Genomic DNA, 23099 nt, shown 5'->3' with positions numbered 1-23099 from the left:
AATAATTGTAATCTTCGCAATATGACAAATCATGTTCAAGTTCCATTTACTCCTTGCATTAGGTCAGATTTTAATCCTCTAATGGCGTGTTATATTGTATTGAATAAGTTGCCTGAATCAGCTCGAGGTTGCCACTCATTCAGTTTGTTTAAAAAAATTGTTAAAAATTCTTTGGCTGCGTAGATTTTTTTTTTTTTTGAGTCTATTTAATCTTATTAATTAATTTAGTTTATTTATTCTGTTTTTTCTATAGTTTTTATTTTATTTATATTTTCTTTTCTTCTCCTTCATATGTGAGTAAGTGATCATTTTAAATTTTCTTTTGTTTTTCATCTCTGAGTAAGCAATTCATATGTCTTCTCCCTTTGTACAGGCCAATGAGCCTTTGGGGGAGTAATAACATTTGTAATATTGTATGTGTATCTAATGAAGAATAAAACTTATCTTATCTTATTCCGTATATGAAAGGGGCTGTCCCCTCCTCAACGCCTGACTCTTGACGCTAAAGTTTTTTATTTTTTAAAAAAAATAAGACTTGTGAGAAAGTCAAACTTTAGCGTAAAGAGCGCGGCGTGGAGGAGGGGAAAGCCCCTTTCATATACGGAATAATTTCTGTTCGTTTTAAGTCTTAACGTCGTTCCTTACTTTCAGTTAAAAAAAACTAGTTTTTTTTTATTTAATTTTTGAACGTTTTTGAATTAATGCAGGTTTTGATTTTGGCTCACCGTGCATGAATAATTAAAACACAATTTGCATATTAATTTTACTGTTATTTGGTTAAATGGCTTTCTCGAAACTTGTTTAATTTTATTTACGAACGTTTTCATTACTAATAAATAAATACAACTTACGAATTAACTTACGTAACGAACTTCTATATTCATTTATTTTAATACGTATATTAGGGGGCTCGCCCCCTAGTCAATACCTCGCTCTTTAAGCTGAAGTTCGAATTTTGTTCCAATTCTTAAAAAATGGCCCCTTAATCACAAAGGCTGTTATTTAGAATAAATAGCTCTTATGAAAGTACTAAAAAATATTTGGCTTAAAGAGCGAGGTATTGAATAGGGGTTGAACCCAATCATACACGTAATATTTTCTGTTAGTTTTAAGTTTTGATGTTACTCCTTATTTTCAGTTGGAAAACTTGTTTTTTTTTTAATATTTAATTTCTGATCTTTTTTTTAAATAATCCGACGCCCCCTTCATAGCAAGGTCCCTTCCCACATTAAAACGTTCTTCTTATAAAGATCCTCCCAAATAACCACTGACCCATCCACCTCCCTCCGCCCATACACAATCCCCCCTGAACATGTATGTCTATTTTCAAATCACAAATGATAAATGATAACATGTGGTTATAACTTTCAGCCACTCCCCCGGGACTTTTGAGGGTTTAATCAACCCAAAGGACATAGTTCTCATATTTTCAACCATGCTGAACAAAATGGCTATCTCAATATTTTGGTCAGGTGACTTTGGGAAAAAATGAGCGTGGGAAGGGGCCTAGTTGCCCTCCATTTTTTTGGTCACTTAAAAAGGCACTAGAAGTTTTAATTTCCGTTCCAATGAGTCCTCCCACGATATTCTAGGACCACTGGGTCGATACGATCATCCCTGGAAAAAAACAAATAAACACGCATCCGTGATCTTTCTTCTGGCAAAAAATGCAAAATTCCACATTTTTGTAGATAGGAGCTTGAAACCTCTACAGTAGGGTTCTCTGATACGCTGAATATGATGGTGTGATTTTCATTAAGATTCTATAACTCTTAGGGGGTCTTTCCCCCTTTTTTCCAAAATCAGCCAAATTTTCTCAGGCGCTTAACTTTTGATGGGTAGGACTAAACTTGATGAAAGTTATATATTTGAATTCAGCATTGAAATCTGATTCTTTTGATGTATCTATTGGTATCAAAAACCCGTTTTCTAGAGTTTCGGTTACCATTAAGCCGGGTCGCTCCTTACTTACAGTTCGTTACTACGAACTGTTTGATAATGAAAGAAAGGTTGAGATAGCTAGGGCACGGTGTGCGGATGAAGAATGACAGATTGCCGAAGATTGTTCTTTTCAACCAACCGTCTAGTGCTAAACGGAAAGCAGGTTGTCCTCGTCTGGGATGGGAGGATGTCGTAAAGAAAGATTTACAGGAAATGGGAACTTCATGGGAGGGCGTAAAAAGGGAGACTTTGAATAGATTGGGATGAAGGAGGAGCGTGTGTAGCTGTGTTTGCCTCAGGCAGCTTGATGCTGCGGTGAGTTGTTAGTAGTAGTAGTGTCTACTTAGGAGATACCGATGTATCAGAAAAATTTAACGATTAAATTCTGGAGGAGAGTATGGGTCTAAAATAGGCGTTATGGACCTGGAAGATATAATCCAAAAATGAGACCTCAACATTAAATATCACCCCGGAGTGGTTAAGGTTCTCCAAAACGTGAATTTATCATATAGGGCATTGAACAATGGCTCCCAAAAAAGTTTTGGCTGTGCTTGGTCATGCGCTGCAAAATTTGAGAGAAATTAACCACCCCTCGGGGGAGCCCTCATTTTATTGTCTGGTGATTTTTGACAAACCCTGCCATTTATGCCATATTGCAATACCAACTGTTGAGCTTAATTTATATCTGAAATATTCAGTTAATTGGTGACATGTAAAGAAATCGGCTTTAAAAATCAATATGTGTAAACAACTACAAAATGATGCATCAGTCGAACGCTTCGGAAAACGATTGCTGGATTTTGGGAATGGGAAGATAGCAATCGACACATCGACGCAATATAAGTAAATACAAATCGCTTCAAAAAATTTCCCAAAATATTACGTGGAAGAAAAAGAAAATCAATGATTCAGTGTGCGTGCTATAGGCAGCGACTAAGAACGATTTGAATGCCATCAATTTTAGCATTCAAAACCATCAATTTCAGAAGCGACAACGGTTAAGTCCATCGATGCTGTGATGAATCAAGACGAAGTTGTCGATAACCCAACAGTATTAATTTCAGTGAATTTGCCAGGCATGCAACTGCACGTTCTAACAATGAAAATTGGCGTGCGTGTCTAAACCGCTTATCATTTTCTTAAAACATCAATTTACTTGGATTCGCAACAGTATCAGATTCTCAGATCTTTGCCCAAACTTTAATTTCATATTTTAAAATGAAAAGAAGGATAGACGATTACTTTAAAAATCCTCAAAATGACAGTTTTTCCAAAAATGCATAGTAATGTCATTTGTATGTGACATATAGATAAGAAAAGTAATGTTTCTGTAATGGGACTTCGAATACAGTGTGTTAATTTAGAAATATTGAACGGCGGATGCTTTGTCTGTTTAGATAGATAGGTAGATATATTTCTCACAAAAGCCTCATGGGCCATGGATATTACAAATACAACAAAACACATAAAACATAATAAGTTCAAACACTTTTGAAAATAACACTAAGGTAGAAAATTCTCCCTATATCTCATCCCCAGACTCACAAAATTTCCCAAATTTCTAATATCCACTTTGCAACTACTTCCTATTTTATTTTCTAAACAACTTCTATCCATAACACCCCTCCCAAATATTTCCCTTCTAAGTACCTTCAGTTCTCCACAGTAATATATAAAATATTCTAAATCTTCAGACTCCCCGCACATCAGACAGGTGACGGGACACATAAGACAAGTATATTTAACTAAGACTGCTGAAAGGAATTTTTTTACAGGAGGGGTGGGTTTTCGCAGAGGTATAACTCTTAAAGGTGCAAAATAATGATAAATTATACGGTAAACGTTGTAAATTATTGGGTAAATCGTAAACAGTGGGGGCGGAGGCTCCCCTCTAGTTTTCCTTGTATTTAATGGCTATAATAAGGCGAAGATTAAAGACAAACGTATTGAAACACAACAAAACTAAATGATGAAAAGGAGTGTGTTTTTTTTGTTTTTGATGAAATCTATATCTGCATGAAATCTACATCTACATGGATTCTACACAGCAAGGAATCTAGCCATTGAATGGTTTTTGTCTCAAAATGTAGATGTAGATTAAGAGACAAGCTCGTTACGGCTTTTACACTGAAGTCCCACTTTTTATCCCTTAGCATATAGAATCTAATGCCTCCCTTTAGATACCACCCTCCTCCACAACAATAAGGGATCTGACAACCTTAAACATCCATGTTGAACTTTTAGTCCAAATGTGTTTCTACAAATAAAAGGAGGTCAATGGTCTAACATAGGTAAGAGGGCGTCCACACCTCCTGATATTTGATGCGCAACTGTCATACTCTATAAATATAAGGTACACTCGATTAGTCGTCTATAGTAATGGTTCTTTTGAACTCCATATATACTTAACCACGAATCTGCCACCCAGTACCATGAGCTGTCTTCCATCTTCCAATAATAAACACAAATAAACACACATTCGCGATTGTCTTTCTGGGGATATTCGAATTTTTGCTATTTACAAATTTTCGATATTTGTTGAGCAGCTGGTTGAGCTCTCTGTTTTGACATGTTGAGTTTCATTGTTTAATTTTTGATAAGATCGGAAACTCTGTTGGGACTATAGGATTAAACAGATTTCCTTATGCTAATAATCTTGGATTATTAAATTTAAGAGTAAGCAAGTTCTTTTGATGCGACCATCCCCGTGGAAAAACAAACTAATAAACATGCCGACAATCCTTCTTAGGGAAAATAAGAAATTTTTTATTTATGTTGATCACATCAAGCTCTGCTCACAAGACAGCTGAATTTGAAACCTCCGCTCTAGGCTCCCCGAAGGTGTTGAATTTGATGGTGTAATTTTTCTCAGGATCACCCTCTTGGTAGGGATGGTCACTGGCAACTGCCTAAATAAAGGGACGCATGGCTTTGATGCATTATTTACTCTTTTTTTCACTAAGCTACTTCGTACTTAAGGAGTTGTCGTTAAAACTTTGGAGAGGGCTTGCTTGATTGGAAATTGAAAGTTCTAGTGCCCATTTTTAAGAATCAAAAGTGATTGGAGAACTATCCGCCCCCCCCCCGCCATGCCCTTAATAGCTACCTTCTTCCAAATGTATCTGGAAAATTTTGCGATAGCTATATTGTTCAAAAGAACCGAAGGATCCAATGACTATATCTCCAGGGATAACATGATCCCCCACAGCCCTTGGGGCAAGGGCTGCCAGTTACGCAAGTTGCCCATTGTTTACACGTGGGTTTGTAATCGGGGAAGAAAAGTATAATTGATCTTGGGTCTCCAAAAAGGCTGATGCTATCAAGCAGAAACTTCATGGAAAGTTGAGGGAGTTGTTGAGCTAAATGAAAAGACACTGTGCTTCGCTGTTGTTAAAAGGGCAGATCTGCAATATCTCAGGAATGAATAAATGTATGAAGTTAAAAGCTTCAGGGACTGCTGAGGGGGATGTTGAACCAAATCGAAAAAATTATATGCATCTAGGTTTTTCGCAATGCTGTGAGCCAAAAAGGCGTATCTCTACATCTCAGGTAAGGCTAAGGGTATAAATTAGCGGCTTAAGGAACTCAACTTTCCTAAAAATTTTAACGGGGAGATCAGTATATTCTAAATTTTGGCTTGAGGGGGTTGGAAAGGGGAGCTCGTCAAGGACAACAAATCTGGTTGTATTGATTCTTAGTGTGAGGTAGTCTTTTTTAAGTGGATCTGATTAAATTTTCAGGCCCTGAAGACATCTCAATTAAAGTTTCAGAACCAATAAAAAAATCATAATGTCGATTAAAAAGAACAGGGATTAATTAAAAAAAAAAAATTTCCCACTCAAAACGAAAAGAAATAACAATAGATAATCAAGCCAAACTTAAAACAAACGGAAAGTGCCACAAACAGCAGTAGGGTTAACGCAAGCCATCTAAAGACGAGAACGTCATTTGCGCTTTACTGAAAACAAAATATATTTTGAACTTTTCTTTTTTTGTAATATTAGGTACCAGGGTACCGGGCTTCATCCAGTGAAACAAATTTTAGGGATTAAGAAGGTATCTGGCATATGCTAGGGAAGGTCCCGGATTTACACAAGACAAAACTTCTTGTGCAGTTTGTTCTAGATTTAGTTTTTTCTTTAAAGCAAAGATAGAAAAGGGAAGATATTTACAAACTCTTGGGGTCAATTATCCCTCTCCAATTGACTTCCCTAGCAAGTGCAGAGGATGGAAGATCTTACTATAATTTGAGGAGGGGGACTTTTAATAAATTTGATGTGGTTTTACAAACCACAAAAATAGAGCCAAACCCAAAATAAGAGTTCCACACTTGTAGAAAGTCCTGTATAAAAATAAAGAGTCCCAAGATATATATTGTATAACAGCTATCATTTTGGTAATAATCACTTAATCTCTTCTTGCCTGTTTTGTCCAGTTACGCGGCTAATTAATTAAGTAATCGCAAAATAATGCAAATACAATGTAAATTAACTGAAGTCTGAGCCTTTAAAACTAGTCATGACCTGATTAATATTCACCCATATGTCTGTATACTTACTAATAACAAATACTGCGGTATATGTAAACAGTGGACAAGTTTCATAACTTCCACCCCTTTCCTCGGGGGCTGTGGCAGGGGGTTAAGTAATCCCCAGAGGCATTGTTATTGGACCTTTCAACTATGCTAAACAATATAGCTATGTCAAAATTTTGATCGGGTGACTTAAATAAATAAAAAAACATGGGAGGAGCGGGTGTTGCCCTCCAATCCTTTTGGTCGCTTGAAATGGGCATTAAAACTTTTAATTTCCGTTCGAATGATCTTCTTCTGATCTTCTAGGATCGTTGGTTTGATACGATCACCCCTGAGAAAAAAATAAAGTAAATAAACATACATCCGTGATGTTTCTTCTGGTAAATAATACAAAATTCAAAATTTTTGCAGATGAGAAACTTGAAATTCTACAGTAGGGTTGGCTGATGCGCTCAATCTGATTTTGTGATTGTCATTAAGATTCCTTGACTTTTGGGGTTAAATCCTGCCTTTTTCAAAAATCACGTACATTTTCTCAGGCCCATAACTTTTGCTGGGTAACATTAAACTTCAGGAATTTTATACATTTTGTACATATAATGTGTATAAGATATATACATTTTATACGCTAGGGTTTCGGTTACTAGTGGGTGGAGTCGGTTCGTTACCACGAACTGTTTTGTATTAAGTCCCCATTTGAAAGTATTTTTACTCTGTACTTGCATTATTTCGAACATATTTGTTCATCCAACCTATATTGGCCGCCAAATTGCTTTCAAGTTCTAATTCAATCTATACTTTGGAGTTATTTCTATTTAGAGTTTTGCCACTTGTCCCCATCCAAAAATTTTCGATAAGTTTTAAATCGTCTGAAATAAAGTTTTGTCTTATGACAGTTGCATTTGCAGCGAATTTTTCCTATGATTTTTTAAAGAATATATTTTTTCTGTAAGTGGTTGTTCTGGGCTCCGCCCTGGTCTCAAGAAACCTAGGAGCCTTAATTATTCATCTTTACTAATTAAGATTCTGGTCAAGATTTCCTTAAGGTTATAACCGATGTAGTGCGAAATACAACCTGCATACAGTTTGTGGAAATACTTGTCAAAGTTAATTTATTCACTTTTGTTTCAACGTTCTGCAGACTGACATCTATATTTTTCAGGTCAAATGGATGATGTACTGGGTCGTTTTTGCTTTCTTTACCATTATTGAAACAATGACAGACCTTGTTCTGAGCTTTTGGTAAGTTAAAGAATGTTGACTGCATAAGAAGCTGATATAGCTTATCGTTTCTCTCTCTTCCTGTCTCGCCTTCCTTTTTTCTTTCTGCTTCATTTAATTTTGATATTCAGCTTTTGCTATTCCTTTTAAACGTTTGTTCTCTCTTCCTGTATCGCCTTCCTTTTTTCTTTCTGCTTCATTTAATTTTGATATTCAGCTTTTGCTATTCCTTTTAAACGTTTCTCTCTCTCCCTCTCTTCCTGCCTCGCCTTCCTTTTTTCTTTCTGCTTCATTTAATTTTGCTATTCAGCTTTGGCTGATCCTTTTAAACGTCTCTCTCTCCCTCTCTTCCTGTCTTGCTTTCCTTTTTTCTTTCTGCATCATTTAATTTTGTTATTCAGCTTTTCCTATTCCTTTTAGATGTTTCTCTCTCTCCCTTTCTTCCTATCTCGCAATACTTTTTCTTTCTGCTTCATTTAATTTATCATTGGTATTGTTGTGTAAGTAAACTAAATAGTCTTTTTTTTTACGCCATGTTTTTATGTAATAAAGTCTAGGTGCACAATTATCTGATGTGGTCAAGACCTCGAGTATTTGGACAGTTGTAGGCTACACTTTAAAGTCTTTTTCACACAAAAAAAATCTAGAAGGGGGGGGGGGTCGGACTGCCCCCTAAAGTTACCTTTACGCACATGTATTTACTTGGAAAAAATTTAAATCGGTATCATTTACAAAGCTAAGCAAAAATATCATAAAAGGAGTATGGACTATATTTGAGAATAGATGCAATAGGCTCCATATAGCTCAATTTTCTGTTTAATTATTCAGCTCAATCCGTTTAATTACAAAATGATATAACACATAAAATTAATCCAAGCGGCTGCCCTAAGAAAGACATCAAAGCACTTAATACTTGGCGACAAATGTAACAAACACAAAACTAACAAAAAAGAAAATAAGACCACTAAATTATGACCAGTCTCTAATCATGAAAAATAATCAATAATCAAAGCAAAAAAAGGAGAAAAGAAATGAAAAAAGAGACAAAAACGAAAATATTTATAAACCAAGACCCGAAAAAGAGTTTTTCATTTTCAAACATTTCGTGGTAACGAACTGTAAGTAAGGAGTGATGCGGCTCAATAGTAACCGAAACTCTAAGAAACAGAGTCTTGATGGAAATAGATACATCATAAGAATCAAATTTTGATGCTTATTCAAAATATGTAAAATTCTTCAAATTGACAAATTTAATGGAACCCATCGAAAGTTACATACCTTCCATCAAGAGAGAGGGGACTTTTCTGGTGAAGGGGGGGGGAAACGTGGGAGGATCTTTCCGTGGAGAAAAGGGAGGCAATTTTCCATGAAGGGGGAGTCGGATTTCGTAGCATAACTTTAAAAAAGATCAGAAACTAAATAAGAAAAAAGTTTTTGCAACTGAAAGTAAGGCAAAACATTAAAACTTAAAACGAACAGAATTTATTACGTATTTTGGGGGGGTCACCCCCTCCGTAATACCTTGCTCTTTACGATAAAGTTTTTTATTACTTTTAAAAGAGCTTTTAATTCTAATTAAACCGCCTTTGTGATTCAGGAGTCATTCTTAAAGAATTGGGACAAAATTCGAACTTCAGCGTAAAGAGCCAGGTATTGAGAAGGGGGTGACCCCCCCCCCCCCATATACGTAATACTTTCTATTTGTTTTAAGTTTTAATATGGCTCCTTACTTTCAGTTGAAAAAACTTGTTTTTTTATTTAATACTCTTAAATAAACCAAGCTGCTCCGCCGCCTGAATGCTCTCTTGAAGAGAATTCCAAACCATAGGACCTAGATATCTGACAGAAGAACCTGCTTTTGTTCCACTTCTGTATTCAGTGACTAAATTATCAGCGTTTCGGGTACTATTACTGTGAAGTGATTTATTTTCTCTATAAAACCTTAAGAAACCTGAGGACTGACACAATTTTAATACTGATACGAGAATATTCCTGCTTGGTAGTCCCTGCTTGGTGTGTCGTTTCATTGAAAGATTTTAATCTAGGTGGAAACCGAGGTATCGCGTCTCGTGCGGTTGTTTAACTGGCTCCTTCGCAAACAAAAATTTTCCATTAACGTCATGGGGCTCACATACTCTTGAGCATAACGATTCAAGCCAATCAGAAACATTGTTTTTGGGGCCATTTTTGAGTCCCTTATGTCTCTGCATCCCAACTAAAAAAGAAAGTTGATCCCCTTTCAGGCCTCATTTTCGACGCACCCATTTTTTTTCATTTTTCCTTATCTAAGGAATTCCCTTGGTCTAAGGAATTACAGATATGAGTCTTAAGCCAATCGGAAAAATATCTTTTTGGAGGGTCCATGCCTCCGAATTGAAACCGTTTTATGTATTAGGATCTGTGAAAATGCGAGTTTCGAATCGATCGAAAAAAATTCTTAGCCTATTTTAGGTACCATGTTTTGGGGGCCCATACCTCTAAATAATTTTTCCATACATTAAGCTCCTCTTGAGTCTAAGAATTGTGGCTATAAATTTCAAACTGATCAGGGACAAAAGTTTCTTGGCTCATTTGGTCCTAGTACCCCCTCCCACCTCTCTTTCAACAAAGTGTGTTACTCATGGCTGAGGGAACGATTTTTGGACACCCAGGGTTGTTCCGAGCCAAGTGGGCACCCAAAATCGGAATGCCCTCTTTTCCTCTCTAAAACCTGTCTGTAAACAATTCATAACTTGCATAATATATGAACCTTGCCTCTGGGGCTGTGGGGGTCATCTGTTCCCTGTTGGTACATTTACTGGAACTTTAAACAATTGTGAACATAATGAATATTTAAAATTTTTTATTAGATACCACGATGGGCGACGGGGCGGTCGTGTAGCAAAATGGCGCAGAAGAGGGTCGAAGTGGCTTAAAAAAAATCATAGGAGGCATATGGCTGTTTACCTAAGTGTTCTTTCTGTTTACGCGCTGAGCAGAGCCAGAGCATAGTCACTTAAGGATAATAAAAGTTCTGCTCATGGATCTTTGACGACGGTGGTCTGGGGGTATTCAAAAAGGACAGGCTTCATTTAGGTTCTTCTGAGAGTTTTGCCTGGCAATTTGACAATTTCCTTATCGAAAAACAAGCAAACTTCCGACGTTCAGACCTTGTCAGAAGTACGGTACGGACTACGGTATATTTGACTGTAGTCAAGTTAACTACCGTAGTATTGGTTCCGAATACACTCAAAGGCGGCACTAGAGCGTTGCATTTGGTTACTACGAAATCTATAAGCTGTCTTCAGTACTTTCTTCTTCAAATATTTTGTAATGTTGCTTTAAGCTTAGACACAAAATGCCAACAAAGATGTTCATATTTTACTGGTGATATTTATATGTCCTGTTTGCAGAAAATTTGTATTGTTCGGCTGAAAAATACTTTTCTGGTAAAAATTATTTGCAAAACCGTTCGTGTGGTTACGACAAACTGTCCTTTCAAGTTATTAGTTCCTGCTATTTCATCAACTAACCTGTTTTGAGATAACGGCTTGCTTAAACCGTCGCTGCTTGCGCACTAAAATCTGCTAACGCAAATTTTTCATCCATGCCCCCTTTATGACGAAGCGAGCAAGATGTGCACTATATCTTCAACTATCAACACAATAATAAAGTCTTTTTTGTATAGGTTTCCTCTTTACTATGAGTGTAAAATGATTATAGTTTTGTGGCTTCTTCTCCCGGCGACTCAAGGCTCCAGTTTCCTGTACCGTCGATTCGTGCATCCCATGCTTACTAACAGAGAGAAGGTTTGTTTTCTCTCTTTTCTTTTTTTTAGTTTTTTCTTCTCTTTTATATGGTTTACTTTGTTTCCCTTTTTTGTTTCTTTTCTCGTTTTCCTGTTCTGCAGTTTGGGCCAGCGAAGAAAAACACGAATAACTTGATTTATCATTTCTTTAATTCATGGAGACTTGTGACGCCCGTGCATGGAATGAATCTTCTGCCCAAGTCGCATTATAGTTACAAATACATATATTATAATTAAATCAAGTATAATTAAATCAAATCTCACTATAGTTATATACAGTTACGTATACGCATTATAGTTACATAGTCGCATTATTGTCAAACTTGTCGATAAAAACCAGTTGCGTACAACTAAATTGCCAGTTATATATGATGTTCGTAATTTCTACAGTTGAACATTGTTCAACTTTGAAGTATATTTAAAAAAAAATAACAAATTTTTCAACCGAAAGTAAGGAGCAACGTCAAAACTTAAAACGACCAGAAATTATCCCGTATATGAGGAGGGATGCCCCCTCCTCAGTACCTTGCTCTTTACGCTTAAGTTTGATTTTTTGTCCTAATTCTTTAAAAATTGCTCCTGAAACACAAGGACCGCTTAATTAAATAATAAGCTTTTTTAAAAGTTCTAAAGAAAACTTTAGCGTGAAGAGTAAGGTATTAAAAAGGGGGCAACCCCCCTCATATGCATAATAATTTCTGTCCATTTTAAGTTTTAATGTTGCTTCTTACTTTCAATTGAAAAAACTTGGTTTTTCATTTAATGATAGGAAATAAACGAGATTGTTTTGACGGTTATTTTGGATTAGGTTTGATTGACTAATCAGAGTAAAAAGTGATGACATGATTTTTTGAAACCAAAAGAGACGGAGGCCTTGAACATTAGTTGTTTTCTCTTCTCTAGCAGGACTGGCAAATTACCACAAAATAATATTAGTAGAAAATAATTGGAACAGAATATTTCTGATACAAGCTGTTCTGGCGAATTATTTGTCACCCCATGTCATTCTTAAAATTTGGCTTTTATTAACAGGTGTGACTATGATTTGGCTCGGGCATTATTGTCTTGCTGACATGTGGTTGTTTGGGATTTGACGCGTTCGACCAATCGGTCATATGCGTTTGTGTCACTCAATTATTCTGTTCCTTCTGTGATCACTAGCTTGCACTTCAATCAGTAGCCTATTCATTGAGCCAGATCAGGTATCACTTATTGTGCTATTGGTTGGGGGTTATTCACATGCCGCAAATGCCTGCGTTGAAAAACGGGAATCAGTTTAATTCAGCTGTGCTTTCTCATAAAACAATTAAAACGCATTTACAACACAATTAAAATAAATAATGCAAATATACATCATTCCTGTCACTTATGCCTAATAAAAAAAACAAAGCTGATAAAGCATAGATAAAAAGAAGAAAAAATGTACTAAGTGTGATGACTTTAAAATGAGCTAATATAGGGGTAAAAAAAGAAAAAAATATCTTAAAGGGAAATGAACCAAACCAGTAGTCTTAACAAATCTACCTAAAAGGTTCGTGCTTAGTCGTCTAGCCTAAGGAGGAGATGTGTCATGTCCCAGAACAGAGCGCAATGTGATTGCCTTAAATGCCTTCTCTCAGCAATTCCTTAGAATCTCCCTCTCCTTTTCATATTTTCTATAGTTAAAGATAATGTGATGTATGTCTTCATACACTCCACATGTGTCGCAGTTGGGGGAAGGGGACGGAATAGTGTTGATTTTGTCTTTGCATGACCACATCTCAGACGAAAGAGACAAGTTGAAAGGATGCGAGATGACAGGTACATTTCTTTTGACGGCTGCTTGTAATCATAGAGATCAAGGAGCTGGGTATGGAAAGAACGGAGCCAAGCCTCTTCTTCCTCCAAAATTTTTGAACTGATTGAAGACAGGAATTCAGGACCAGTAATAGGGGTTTTAGTGATCAGACCCATATGGGAGGCTATTTTTGCAGCCTGGTCTGCTAATTCATTTTCTGTTGTATCACACTGTGCTGGACCCCACATAGACGGGACTGATATACTATTTCTTGCTAGTTGTGTTGCCAAATTCTCAATCTCAATGGAATCGTTTATTGCTTGGTGTTGCTGGTGTGAAAGGTATCCAGAGCTGACAATAATCAGTGCTGACAATATACTTCAGATATTTAGTCTCTCTTTGGCTTGATATGGCTTGAAGAGAAAACTTAATTGCCATAAGTTCTGCAGAGAAAATTTTCAGGTAGGGGGGTGAGCGGTAGGACAGAGACAGGCTCTAGGAAGGTATAACTACTGCACAACTGCATTTTGATTTTGCGTTTGAGCCGTCTGTATAAAATTGGATGTAGTTCTGATATCCTGCAAACTTTCACAGAAATATGACTTTCATCAGTGCTTGGGGAAGGTCCTCCTTGTTTCCAATGATGGTCTTAGGAATGAGCAGTTTCCCAATTGCTTTGGAGGCGCTGGGAGAATCATCATCCAAATTAACAATCAGCCTGCCATTCTTTATGAACTCTTCCGTGCCAGGAAGGCAAAGGAATCTCTGAAAAGAGGGCATCTCTGTTGCTTTTTAGTGAACATCAGGGTTGTAGTGGCTAATGATCCCTTTGTAGATAATGTGGTTCTTGAGTCTTATCTTCTTTGCAAAATATCTTGCTAGGAAATATTTTATTTTGGAGTGAAGGGGCTGGATCCCCACTTCACAGTACATAACCGCAATAGGAGTTGATTTTAGACAACCAAGGGCTCTTCGTAAGATTGCATGGAGGGTAGTGTCAAGTTTCTTCAGGAGACATTTCTTAGCAGATGCATATATAAATGATCCGTAGTCTATCTTGGGTATCACCACTGATTTGACAATAGTTGAAGCAAAGGCTTTGGGGGCTCCTCTTCTTCCAAGGCAGAGAGCATTAATGAAGTTTGGTCTTTGTTTGAGACTGCCAATCAGCTCATCCAGATGGGGTTTCCATATCAGTTTTTGGTCAAATACAACTCCCAGAAAGCGTGCATGTTCTGCATTCACAATCCCTTGTCTATTTAGTTTCACCAGTGGTTTGAAAGCAACCAGGTTATGCATTTCGTTGAAAAACACACTAACTGACTTATGGCTTGAGGAAACCATATTATTACTTTTTGCCCAAATTGATAGCATATCTACAGCTTTTTGTCAGGCTGACTGTAAGCATAAAAGGTCTCTCCCCATAACTGCGACAGCAATATCATCAGCATACAGAAAAACCTCTGCTCCAAGTAGGTTTTCTAGGCTTATATCATGACAATAAACTGAGAAGAGAAGTGGACTTAGAACAGCCCCTTAAGGGAGTCCAATGTGAAAGGCTTTCCTCTTAATCTCTGAGTTGGAGCCGCCCAAGGAGGCCTGAACCTCCCTACCCATCAAGAATTGGTGGATACAATTTACCAGTGGGTCTGGTAAACCAATTACAGATAGATGTCCGATTAGTTGCCTTATATCAACTTTATCTAATGCTGATTCCATGTATAAAAATATTATATGAACTGATTTTCCTTTTTTGAAGCTTTTTTTTACCAGGTGCTCTCTTCTAACTAGGGCATCTGTGGCGCTCCTTCCAGGGAGAAAGCCGAGCTGTTCAATTTGGATGTGGTCTGATAATGGGGTTAGAATTCTTTGTTTTATTACTCTCTCAATTAGTTTTGCAACACAAGAGGTGAGTGATATGGGGCGGTATGAATCAACCAGCTTAGGGTCTTCCTGCCTTGATAAGTTAGATCACTGTTGCCTTATTTCACTCAGATGGTATTGATGACTCTATGACAGATCTGTTGAATAACTCTGTTAGTAGCTCAACAAATGTATCGGGCAGATTTGTCCACATGAAATTGTGAATTCCATCAGGGCCAGTTGCACCAGGCTGGAGCTTTGAAATGGTGTCTTTAACTTCCTGAAAGGTGAAATGAGAAAAGGGAACAGTACCATTTTTGAGACAGAGTTGACAGTGTGTGAACTGTAATGGTGTATCTATATTCAGAAACTTTTTTTAGAAGAGATTAAGTTTCTGATTGGTTGAAAATTCAGTAGTCCTTCCCATCTGTATTTCGGCAGGGATGGGTGTTCTTCTTTTCTTACCTGAAAAAACCTGGAAGTTTCTCCATTGCTGCCGAACAGGGGTGTTGCGGGCAAATTTGTCTTCAATGAGCCTTCTCCATCGATCTTGTGTCTCAGTCTTTAGTGTCTTTTTGAATTCTGCTGTCTTTTGCTTGAAAACTATTTTGTTCTCAATTGAGGGGTATCTAGAGAAGTTATTATTTGCTTTTTTCTTCTCTAGGTAGGCTTTCTGGCATTTACTGTTCCATCCAGGAGTAGAATTTTGTCTCTTGGGATGAGGTTGTTTGTAACCAAATATTCTTTCTGAAGAAGCTATGATAGCTGAAGTAATCTTATTAGATAATTATTCCACTAACTCATCACTTCCGATTAATTTCCGAGCCTCTTGGTCTAGGTTGTGTTTCCAGGAGTTCTAGAGTTTGTCTTGGAATTTCCAGAATTTCACTGGTTGGTACCTTGACCTTGCTGGGTTGATCTCTAGTGTCAGTGATAGAACCTCGTGGTCAGAATCAAAGTCACAGGGTATCTGGATTTCTACACTATTTATAATATCTGTTGATGTGAAAGTAAGGTCTGTGGTTGAGTACTTGCCTGTCTGTCGGTTCAGACATGTATTCATGTCTTTGGGGGTGACAATGGACAACTGATTTTTGGGTTGCAGGATATAATTGGTCAGAGGACTTGCTATTGAATCTTCTGGTGATACAGTGTCCCACATTCTGGGGTGTAGGTTAAAGTCGCCACTAATTATTTTCACAGGGCCACATGCGTTCACAATCAGTTTGAATTGTTTCAGGGAAAATTTATTTGTCTTTGGAGCATAACAGTTAGCAATACTAATCCACTTATTGCTTCCCAGTAGTTTTATGTCAATTACACCAACCTCCATTTCCTCGTGTGAACTGGGGTCATGTATTCTAAAAGCTAGGTCATTTTTCACAAGTGACAGTAGGCCAGCACCTGTTTGGTGGACCCTGTCCCAACGGGCAATATTGTACCCTTTGAAATCATGTACAGTATTCTCCTGTTTTAAGAAAAATTCTTGAAGTAGAAAAATATCAGGAGCATGCCTGACTAAAATATTTTGGAGTTCTTTTCTTTTGGCTTGGTTGAATCCCCAGATAATTAGTTGGAACACTGAAAGGGGGCTAGTCATTTGTGTGTGAGGGGGCTAACCTGGGTCTCTGTAGCTTATTACCACTATCTTCTGAGCTAGGTATAGCCTCCTTTCCTTTACATTTTCTTTCAAGTTTGCCAGGGTGCTGGTTTGTGGAGGGTTGTTACTGGTTTTAGGGCTTGATTCAACTCTGTTTAAGTTTTCAGCAATGTTAGTCAGGTTAAGGGATGCATTTTGAAGACCAACGGGCAGTATCTTAGAGACTAGTTTGCGAAGTGATGATATTATCTCGGTCAGATCAGAAATCTGCCTTGCAACATGTTGATATCCTATATCTTTATTAAGAGTCTCATTGTATTATGTTTTATTTTAGCTGTTTTTTTCTATAAATAAATGCATTTTCAGTTTATTTATTATAAAGAGCTCTGTTTTGCTGTTTGAAATTAAAATAGGACACCAACAATCAATGCAAACAGACTTGTTTTCTTATTGAGGTTGCTTTGGTATTGAAGTTGGTATTGAATGGTCATATATTCAAACATGGTCATATATTTCTTGTTCGGGTCCTCAACTGGATTGTGGTTAGGTGTCAAAGGAGAGAAGGAGTCTTTATGGGCCATAGGGATATGTTTTGTTTGTGTCGGAAGTCCCTTCTTCTGGGACCTCGGCAGCAGTCCTCATGGGGACATTATTAGTGAAGGAATATGTTACAATTGCTTTCTTATCCAGGAATACTGGGCATTCCCTAGCATCAGCAGCATGGTTACCACTGCAGTTAGGGCACTTGAGTACCTGATCTTGCTTAATTGTTTTAGATTGGGGGCATTCGTTATGAGTGTGTTGTCCACTACATAGTAGGCATCTTCTGCCTCTGCTGCAATTTGAAGCCATGTGGCCAAAACCTTGGCAATTGAAGCACTGTATTGCCCGGGGGATAAGCTGCATAACTGTATACCTTGCACCCCAAACAGAGATTTTCAGAGGGGACTAAACATCCTGATTGAAGGTGCAAACCAGGGGGTAACTGATGGGCTTGGGTTTTTAAAGGCCAGGGCCACTTGTTCTATTCCATTGTCAACTTGGACCTCCTTGACAAGGTCATCCAGATGAGTGACCTCCTCAGATGGGATAAATACAATTCCTTTTCTATTTCTGATTAAAGAAGTGTTGGAACTAGGACCATGCACAAACTTTACTTTACAGCCATTTACTGCTATATCTGAAATTGAAAGTATAGCAGTAGCTACTCATTGGTTTGCAGCTATCATAGGCAGCGCGATAGCGCTGCCTAAGTAAAGAACGGTGTTGCCACAATGTATTATTGTTTTTTTCCTCCATGCCCGGGCACTTCGTATCGAAGGAGTTGTCGTAGAAACTTCGAAAAGGGCTCATTCGATTGGAAATTAGAGTGGCTAGTGCCCTTTTGATAGTCTTCCACTCCCATCATTCCCCAAAACACATCCAATCAAAATTTCGAGATAGCCATTTTGTTCAACGTAGTTGATTTCCACATAGAAAATATGTTTTTGAGGAGGACACTCCCCCACAGCCCTCGGGGCAAGGGTTGTAAGTTATGCCCTGGGGGCATATAATGTTTTTTATAGAAAGCGTTGACCTAGAAACTTCAAAAAGGGCTCATTCGATTAGAAATTGAAATGGCTAGTGGCCTTTTTCATAGTCGAAAGTAATTGAAAGGCAACTAATACCCATTCTAAGCTCACTATTTCTCCAAACGCGTCAAATAAAAATTTTGAGATAGCCACTTTGTTCCACGCAGTTTCAAGTTCAGGAAATTACCCCCTTGAGTAGGACACTCCCCCCACAGTCTTCAGGGCAAGGGTTATAAGTTATGCCCTGGGGGCATATAAGTTTTTATTGAAATTTTTGTCGTTGAAACTTGTTTGGAAATTCAAAGGTTTAGTGCCCTTTTTAATAGTCGAAAGTGTTTTGAGGGCCACTAACCCCCTCTCTCGCCTAACTTTTCCCCAAACACATCCAACCAAAATTTTTAGATAGCCATTTTGTTCAGCGTTGTTGATTTGCAGATAGATATTATGTCTTTGAGGAGGACACTCCCCCACAGCCCTCGGGGCAAGGGTTGTAAGTTATGCCCTGGGGGTATATAAGGTTTTTATCGAACGCATTGTCGTTGAAACTTCAAAAAGGGCTCATTCGATTGTAAATTGAAATGGCTAGTGCCCTTTTTAATAGTCGAAAGTGATTGGAAGGCAACTAACACCCCTTCCACGCCCACCATTTCCCCAAACATATCCAATCCATATTTTGAGATAGCCATTTTGTTCCACGCAGTTTAAAGTTCAGGAAATTATACCTCTGAGCAGGACACTCCCACCACAGTCTTCAGGGCAAGGGTTATAAGTTATGTCCAGGGAGCATATAAGGCTTTTATTGAAATCTTTGTCGTATAAACTTGAAAAAGGGCTCATTCGATTGGAAATTCAAAGGTCTAGTGCCCTTTTTAATAATCGAAAGTAATTTGAGGGCAACTAACCACCCTTTCACGCCCACCTTTTTCCCAAACACATCCAATCAGCATTTTTAAATAGCCATCTTATTCAACGAAGTTAAAAGTTTTGGAAATTAGGTCTTTAAGGATGACAACCCAACACCACCCCCCCCCCCCAGCCATTAGGACAAGGGTTGTAAGTTATGCTCTGGGAGCATGTAAGGTTTTTATAGAAAACGATGTTGTAAAAACATCAAAAAGGGCTCATTCAATTGAAAATTGAAAGGGCTAGTGCCCTATTAATTGTCGAAAGTGATTGAAGGGCAACTAACCACCCTCTCACGCCCACTATTTCCCAAAACACATCCAATCAAAATTTTGAGATATCCATTTTGTTCAACGTATTCGAAAGTTCTGGAAATGATGTATTTAAGGATGACAACCCCCCAGAGCCCCAAGGGCAAAGGTTTTAAGTTATGCCCTGGGGGCATATAAAGTTTTTATCAGGGCAATTCATATGGAAGGGGTCGTCGTAAAACTTCAAAAGGGGCTCATTCAATTGGAGATTGAGAGGGCTAGTTCCCTTTTTAATAGTCGAAAGTGATTGGAGGGTAACTAACCCCCCCCCCCTTTCACGCCCACCATTTCTCCAAACACATCCAATCAAAATTTTCAGATAGCCATTTTTTTCAACGTAGTAGAAAGTTCTGGAAATTAGGTCTTTCAGAATGACACCCTCCGCCCTCAGGGCAAGGGTTGTAATTACTGACATAGTTTTCATTATACTGAAATAGTTTTCACACACACACAAAACAAAAATATAAACAAACCATAAAGTTTAACTTCGTGAGTATTTAGGTTAATAGCCTAATATTTAAAAGTCTACGGCACTTTAGCCATGTTTTTATTATGACCTTTTCAGGCAAAAAATAAGCTTTTTTCGGGCAAAAAGTTCGGCCTTAAATAAGATTAAATCTTTTAACTTTGGTAGCTAAACATTAACGCTAGCTAAATCTCGATATTAGTAAAATCTCATTGTCAATTAGCCCTAAATGACGCATCTCAAAAACTTTAGCTGAATGAAGATCGAAAATTAATGAAAGTTCGATAAAAATTTAAATTAGTGATCCATCATATTGGTTTTATTTTGACTAGAAATTTTGTTGTTTTATTCATAAGCGATTTATCCATCATTAGCAACGCAGAGTGAAGTGGTTTCTATTTATTATTTTTTTTTTCGCCAAGGAACTTCGTATGGAAGGGTTATCGTAGAAAATTCGGAAGGGGCTCATTCGATTGGAAATTTATAGTTCTAGTGCCTTTTTAAGTGTCAAAGTGACTGGACAGCAACTAGCTCCCTTCCCAAGCCCGTTTTTCCCAAAGACATCCGATTAGAATTTTGATATAGCCATTTTGTTCAAAATAGTTGAAAGGCCCCATAACTATCCCTCTGCGGATGACACGACCCCCCACAACCCCTGGGAAAGGGCTGAAAGCTATGTAATTTCTTCATTGTTTACATACTACTACTACTACTAGCAACGCACTGCAGCACCGTGCCGCCTGAGGCCAACTCAGCTACGCACGCTTCTCCATCGCAATCTATTCAAAGCCTCCCTCTTTACACTTCCCACAAAGTTCCATTTTCACTTAAATCTTTTCTTGCGACATTCTTCCACCCCAATCGGGACAACTTGCTTTTCGTTGGGCCGTAGATGGTTGGCCGACAAGAACAATCTTTGGCAATCTGTTCATCCGAAGAACGTGCCCCTCAACCTGTTTCTCATTATAGCCCTAGAAAACGGTATTGAACCTCACTTTCCGTATAGCCTACTGCTTGAGGTATGACCAGTCTGTTGGGTACCCAACATAATCCGTGGGCAATTTCTCGGGAAAATATCAAGCAGATCTTCCTCTGTTTTTCGGAGTGCCCCCGCTTCAGAACCATACTTGACCCCTGTCATCATGGTAGCTTCCAATATTCTAATCTTGTTTCGCAGACTTATCTTCCCATTCTTCAAAACTTTTTCAACTATGAAAAAACACCCTGGGCCTTGGATATTCTACTTTTAACCTCTCCACTGCACCCCCGTCTTTACTAATAATACTACCTAGGCAAATGAAGCTGTCCACTTGTTCGATCTTCTCGTTAGTCATCATTCTCATTACCCAACTTTTTTTCCTTTATGCATTCCTAGTATTAGCGAATTAGTCTTCTTAATATTAATTCTCAAACCTATTCTTGCACACTGAAGTCGAAAAACCTCTAAAACCTAATTCATTTTGCTAACACTTTAATATAGGAGGCTTAGGTTATCAGCATAATCAAAGTCCAGGAGAGTTTTACTGCCACATTTTATTCCGTGTTCTCCCATTGCCTATGCTGTGCTTCTTAGCATGAAGTCCATCAATGGGGATAGTATTTTTTATTGTGAAGGGTGGGGGGGGTATGTTTGATCCTTTGTCTCCAAAAAGGGACTTTTGAACTAAATCAAAACACAATGTGTATGCAGGGTGTCAAAAAGGCGTGTCTAAGGAACGACTTAGGATATGAAGTTTGAATTTTTATGGCATGATGTAAGGGATGTTCAATTGACCAAAAGGCAATATGTGCACACCACTATTGCTACCATTACTACTTTTGCTATTATTCTTATGGCTTATACTGCAACTACTACTAAGGCTAAGGGTGCTAAGATAAGAATTTCATGGAAATTTCGAGTGAGAATTTGATTTAAATAAAAACATACTGTATGCATGCAGGTTGTCAAAAGATCGTATGAACAATATCTTAGGAACTATTCAGAGGATTAAGTTGAAAATTCCAGGGTATGTCAAGGGGGATGTTTAACTAACCGAAAGACGCTTTGTTTAAACTACCATCACTACTACTTCTATTGCTACTGCTGCTACTACTACTACTAATACTAAAGCTAGCAGTATTAAAGAGAAAATTTCACCGAATTTTAAGGGCATATTTAACTAAATTAAAATATCGTATGTGCATGCAGGATGTCAAAAAAGTGTATCAGCAACATCTCAGGAATGGCTTAGGGCATTAAGTTCAAGTTTTCAGCGCATGATGAGGGGAATGTCTAATTGACCAAAAGGCATTATGTATATGTTCTTGCGTAAGGTTGCCTTGATTATTTTGTCCTCTTTTTTTTTGTATTTTTTTGCTTTGAGTTCTATAAGCTAAAATATATCCCATTCTTGTTTTCACTAATCATTTTCTTTTTTTCCTGTGTTTTGTTGAAATCATTAATGTGGTTTCAAAGATTTGAATTTAAATAGGACATCGATGAATTCCTTGGGCAGGCCAAAGACAGAAGCTATAGAGCTGCTCTAGATCTAGCCTCAAGAGGAGTGAACTATGCTACTCAATTTATCATGACAACAGCTCTACGGGGAAGTGAAGGGTTTTTACAACTTACAAGGTCCTATTCAACGGGTGATGTTCCTAGAATGAGAAACGCTCGGGCATTAATTAGCACAGATGAAACAGATAATGTTGTCAATAATCGTCGTTCCCTGCCACCTGTTATTGATGACAGTGAAGAAGATGAAAGTGAATTCCGTCCTGTTTCTGGTATGTAAATGTATATTTGTTAATATTTTGATGGGAACTTTCGATATAGCAACAAAACTAGTTAAAGATAAAGAAGAAAAAAAATCCTTTGCTAATAAGTTTTATTAGTACTATTTCTTTTTTCTGTTAACAGCTCACAACTCCAAGCCGCATGGGGCCAATAAGGCTGCCCAGGGTCCTGGCTGAATTCACGGCTTTTTCTCGCTCCCAACCATAAAATTCTCAATTATATAATGTTTCCTTATGACTCCTTGTCACCTTTTTGAAAGATGTAAAGCTGTTTGTTTGATCACAGTTCGATTGCCAGAAAGCACAGTTTTAGACAGCCCATCGTCATCCATTCGTAACACGTAGCGTAA

At 37.7% G+C, this 23099-nt stretch overlaps 1 protein-coding gene across 2 annotated transcripts in view; it reads left to right on the top strand.

The window, feature by feature from the left end:
- ReepA (Receptor expression enhancing protein A) overlaps positions 1 to 23099 on the top strand; it is a 129001-nt gene that overhangs the window by 27684 nt on the left and 78218 nt on the right. For both annotated transcript variants that reach the window (XM_089088522.1, XM_089088521.1), the window contains 3 exons: positions 7638 to 7717; positions 11364 to 11484; positions 22446 to 22740. In XM_089088522.1, the coding sequence (XP_088944648.1) occupies positions 7638 to 7717; positions 11364 to 11484; positions 22446 to 22740 (496 nt within the window). The remainder of the gene's footprint in view (positions 1 to 7637; positions 7718 to 11363; positions 11485 to 22445; positions 22741 to 23099) is intronic.

This window comes from Artemia sp. Qi Xiang Cuo, chromosome 4 (genome assembly GCF_049724085.1).
Source record: "Artemia sp. Qi Xiang Cuo chromosome 4, ASM4972408v1, whole genome shotgun sequence".
NCBI classification, from domain to species: Eukaryota; Metazoa; Arthropoda; class Branchiopoda; order Anostraca; family Artemiidae; genus Artemia; species Artemia sp. Qi Xiang Cuo.
Note: the sequence above shows the minus strand (reverse complement) of the source record. Positions and strands in the feature narration are given on the sequence as shown.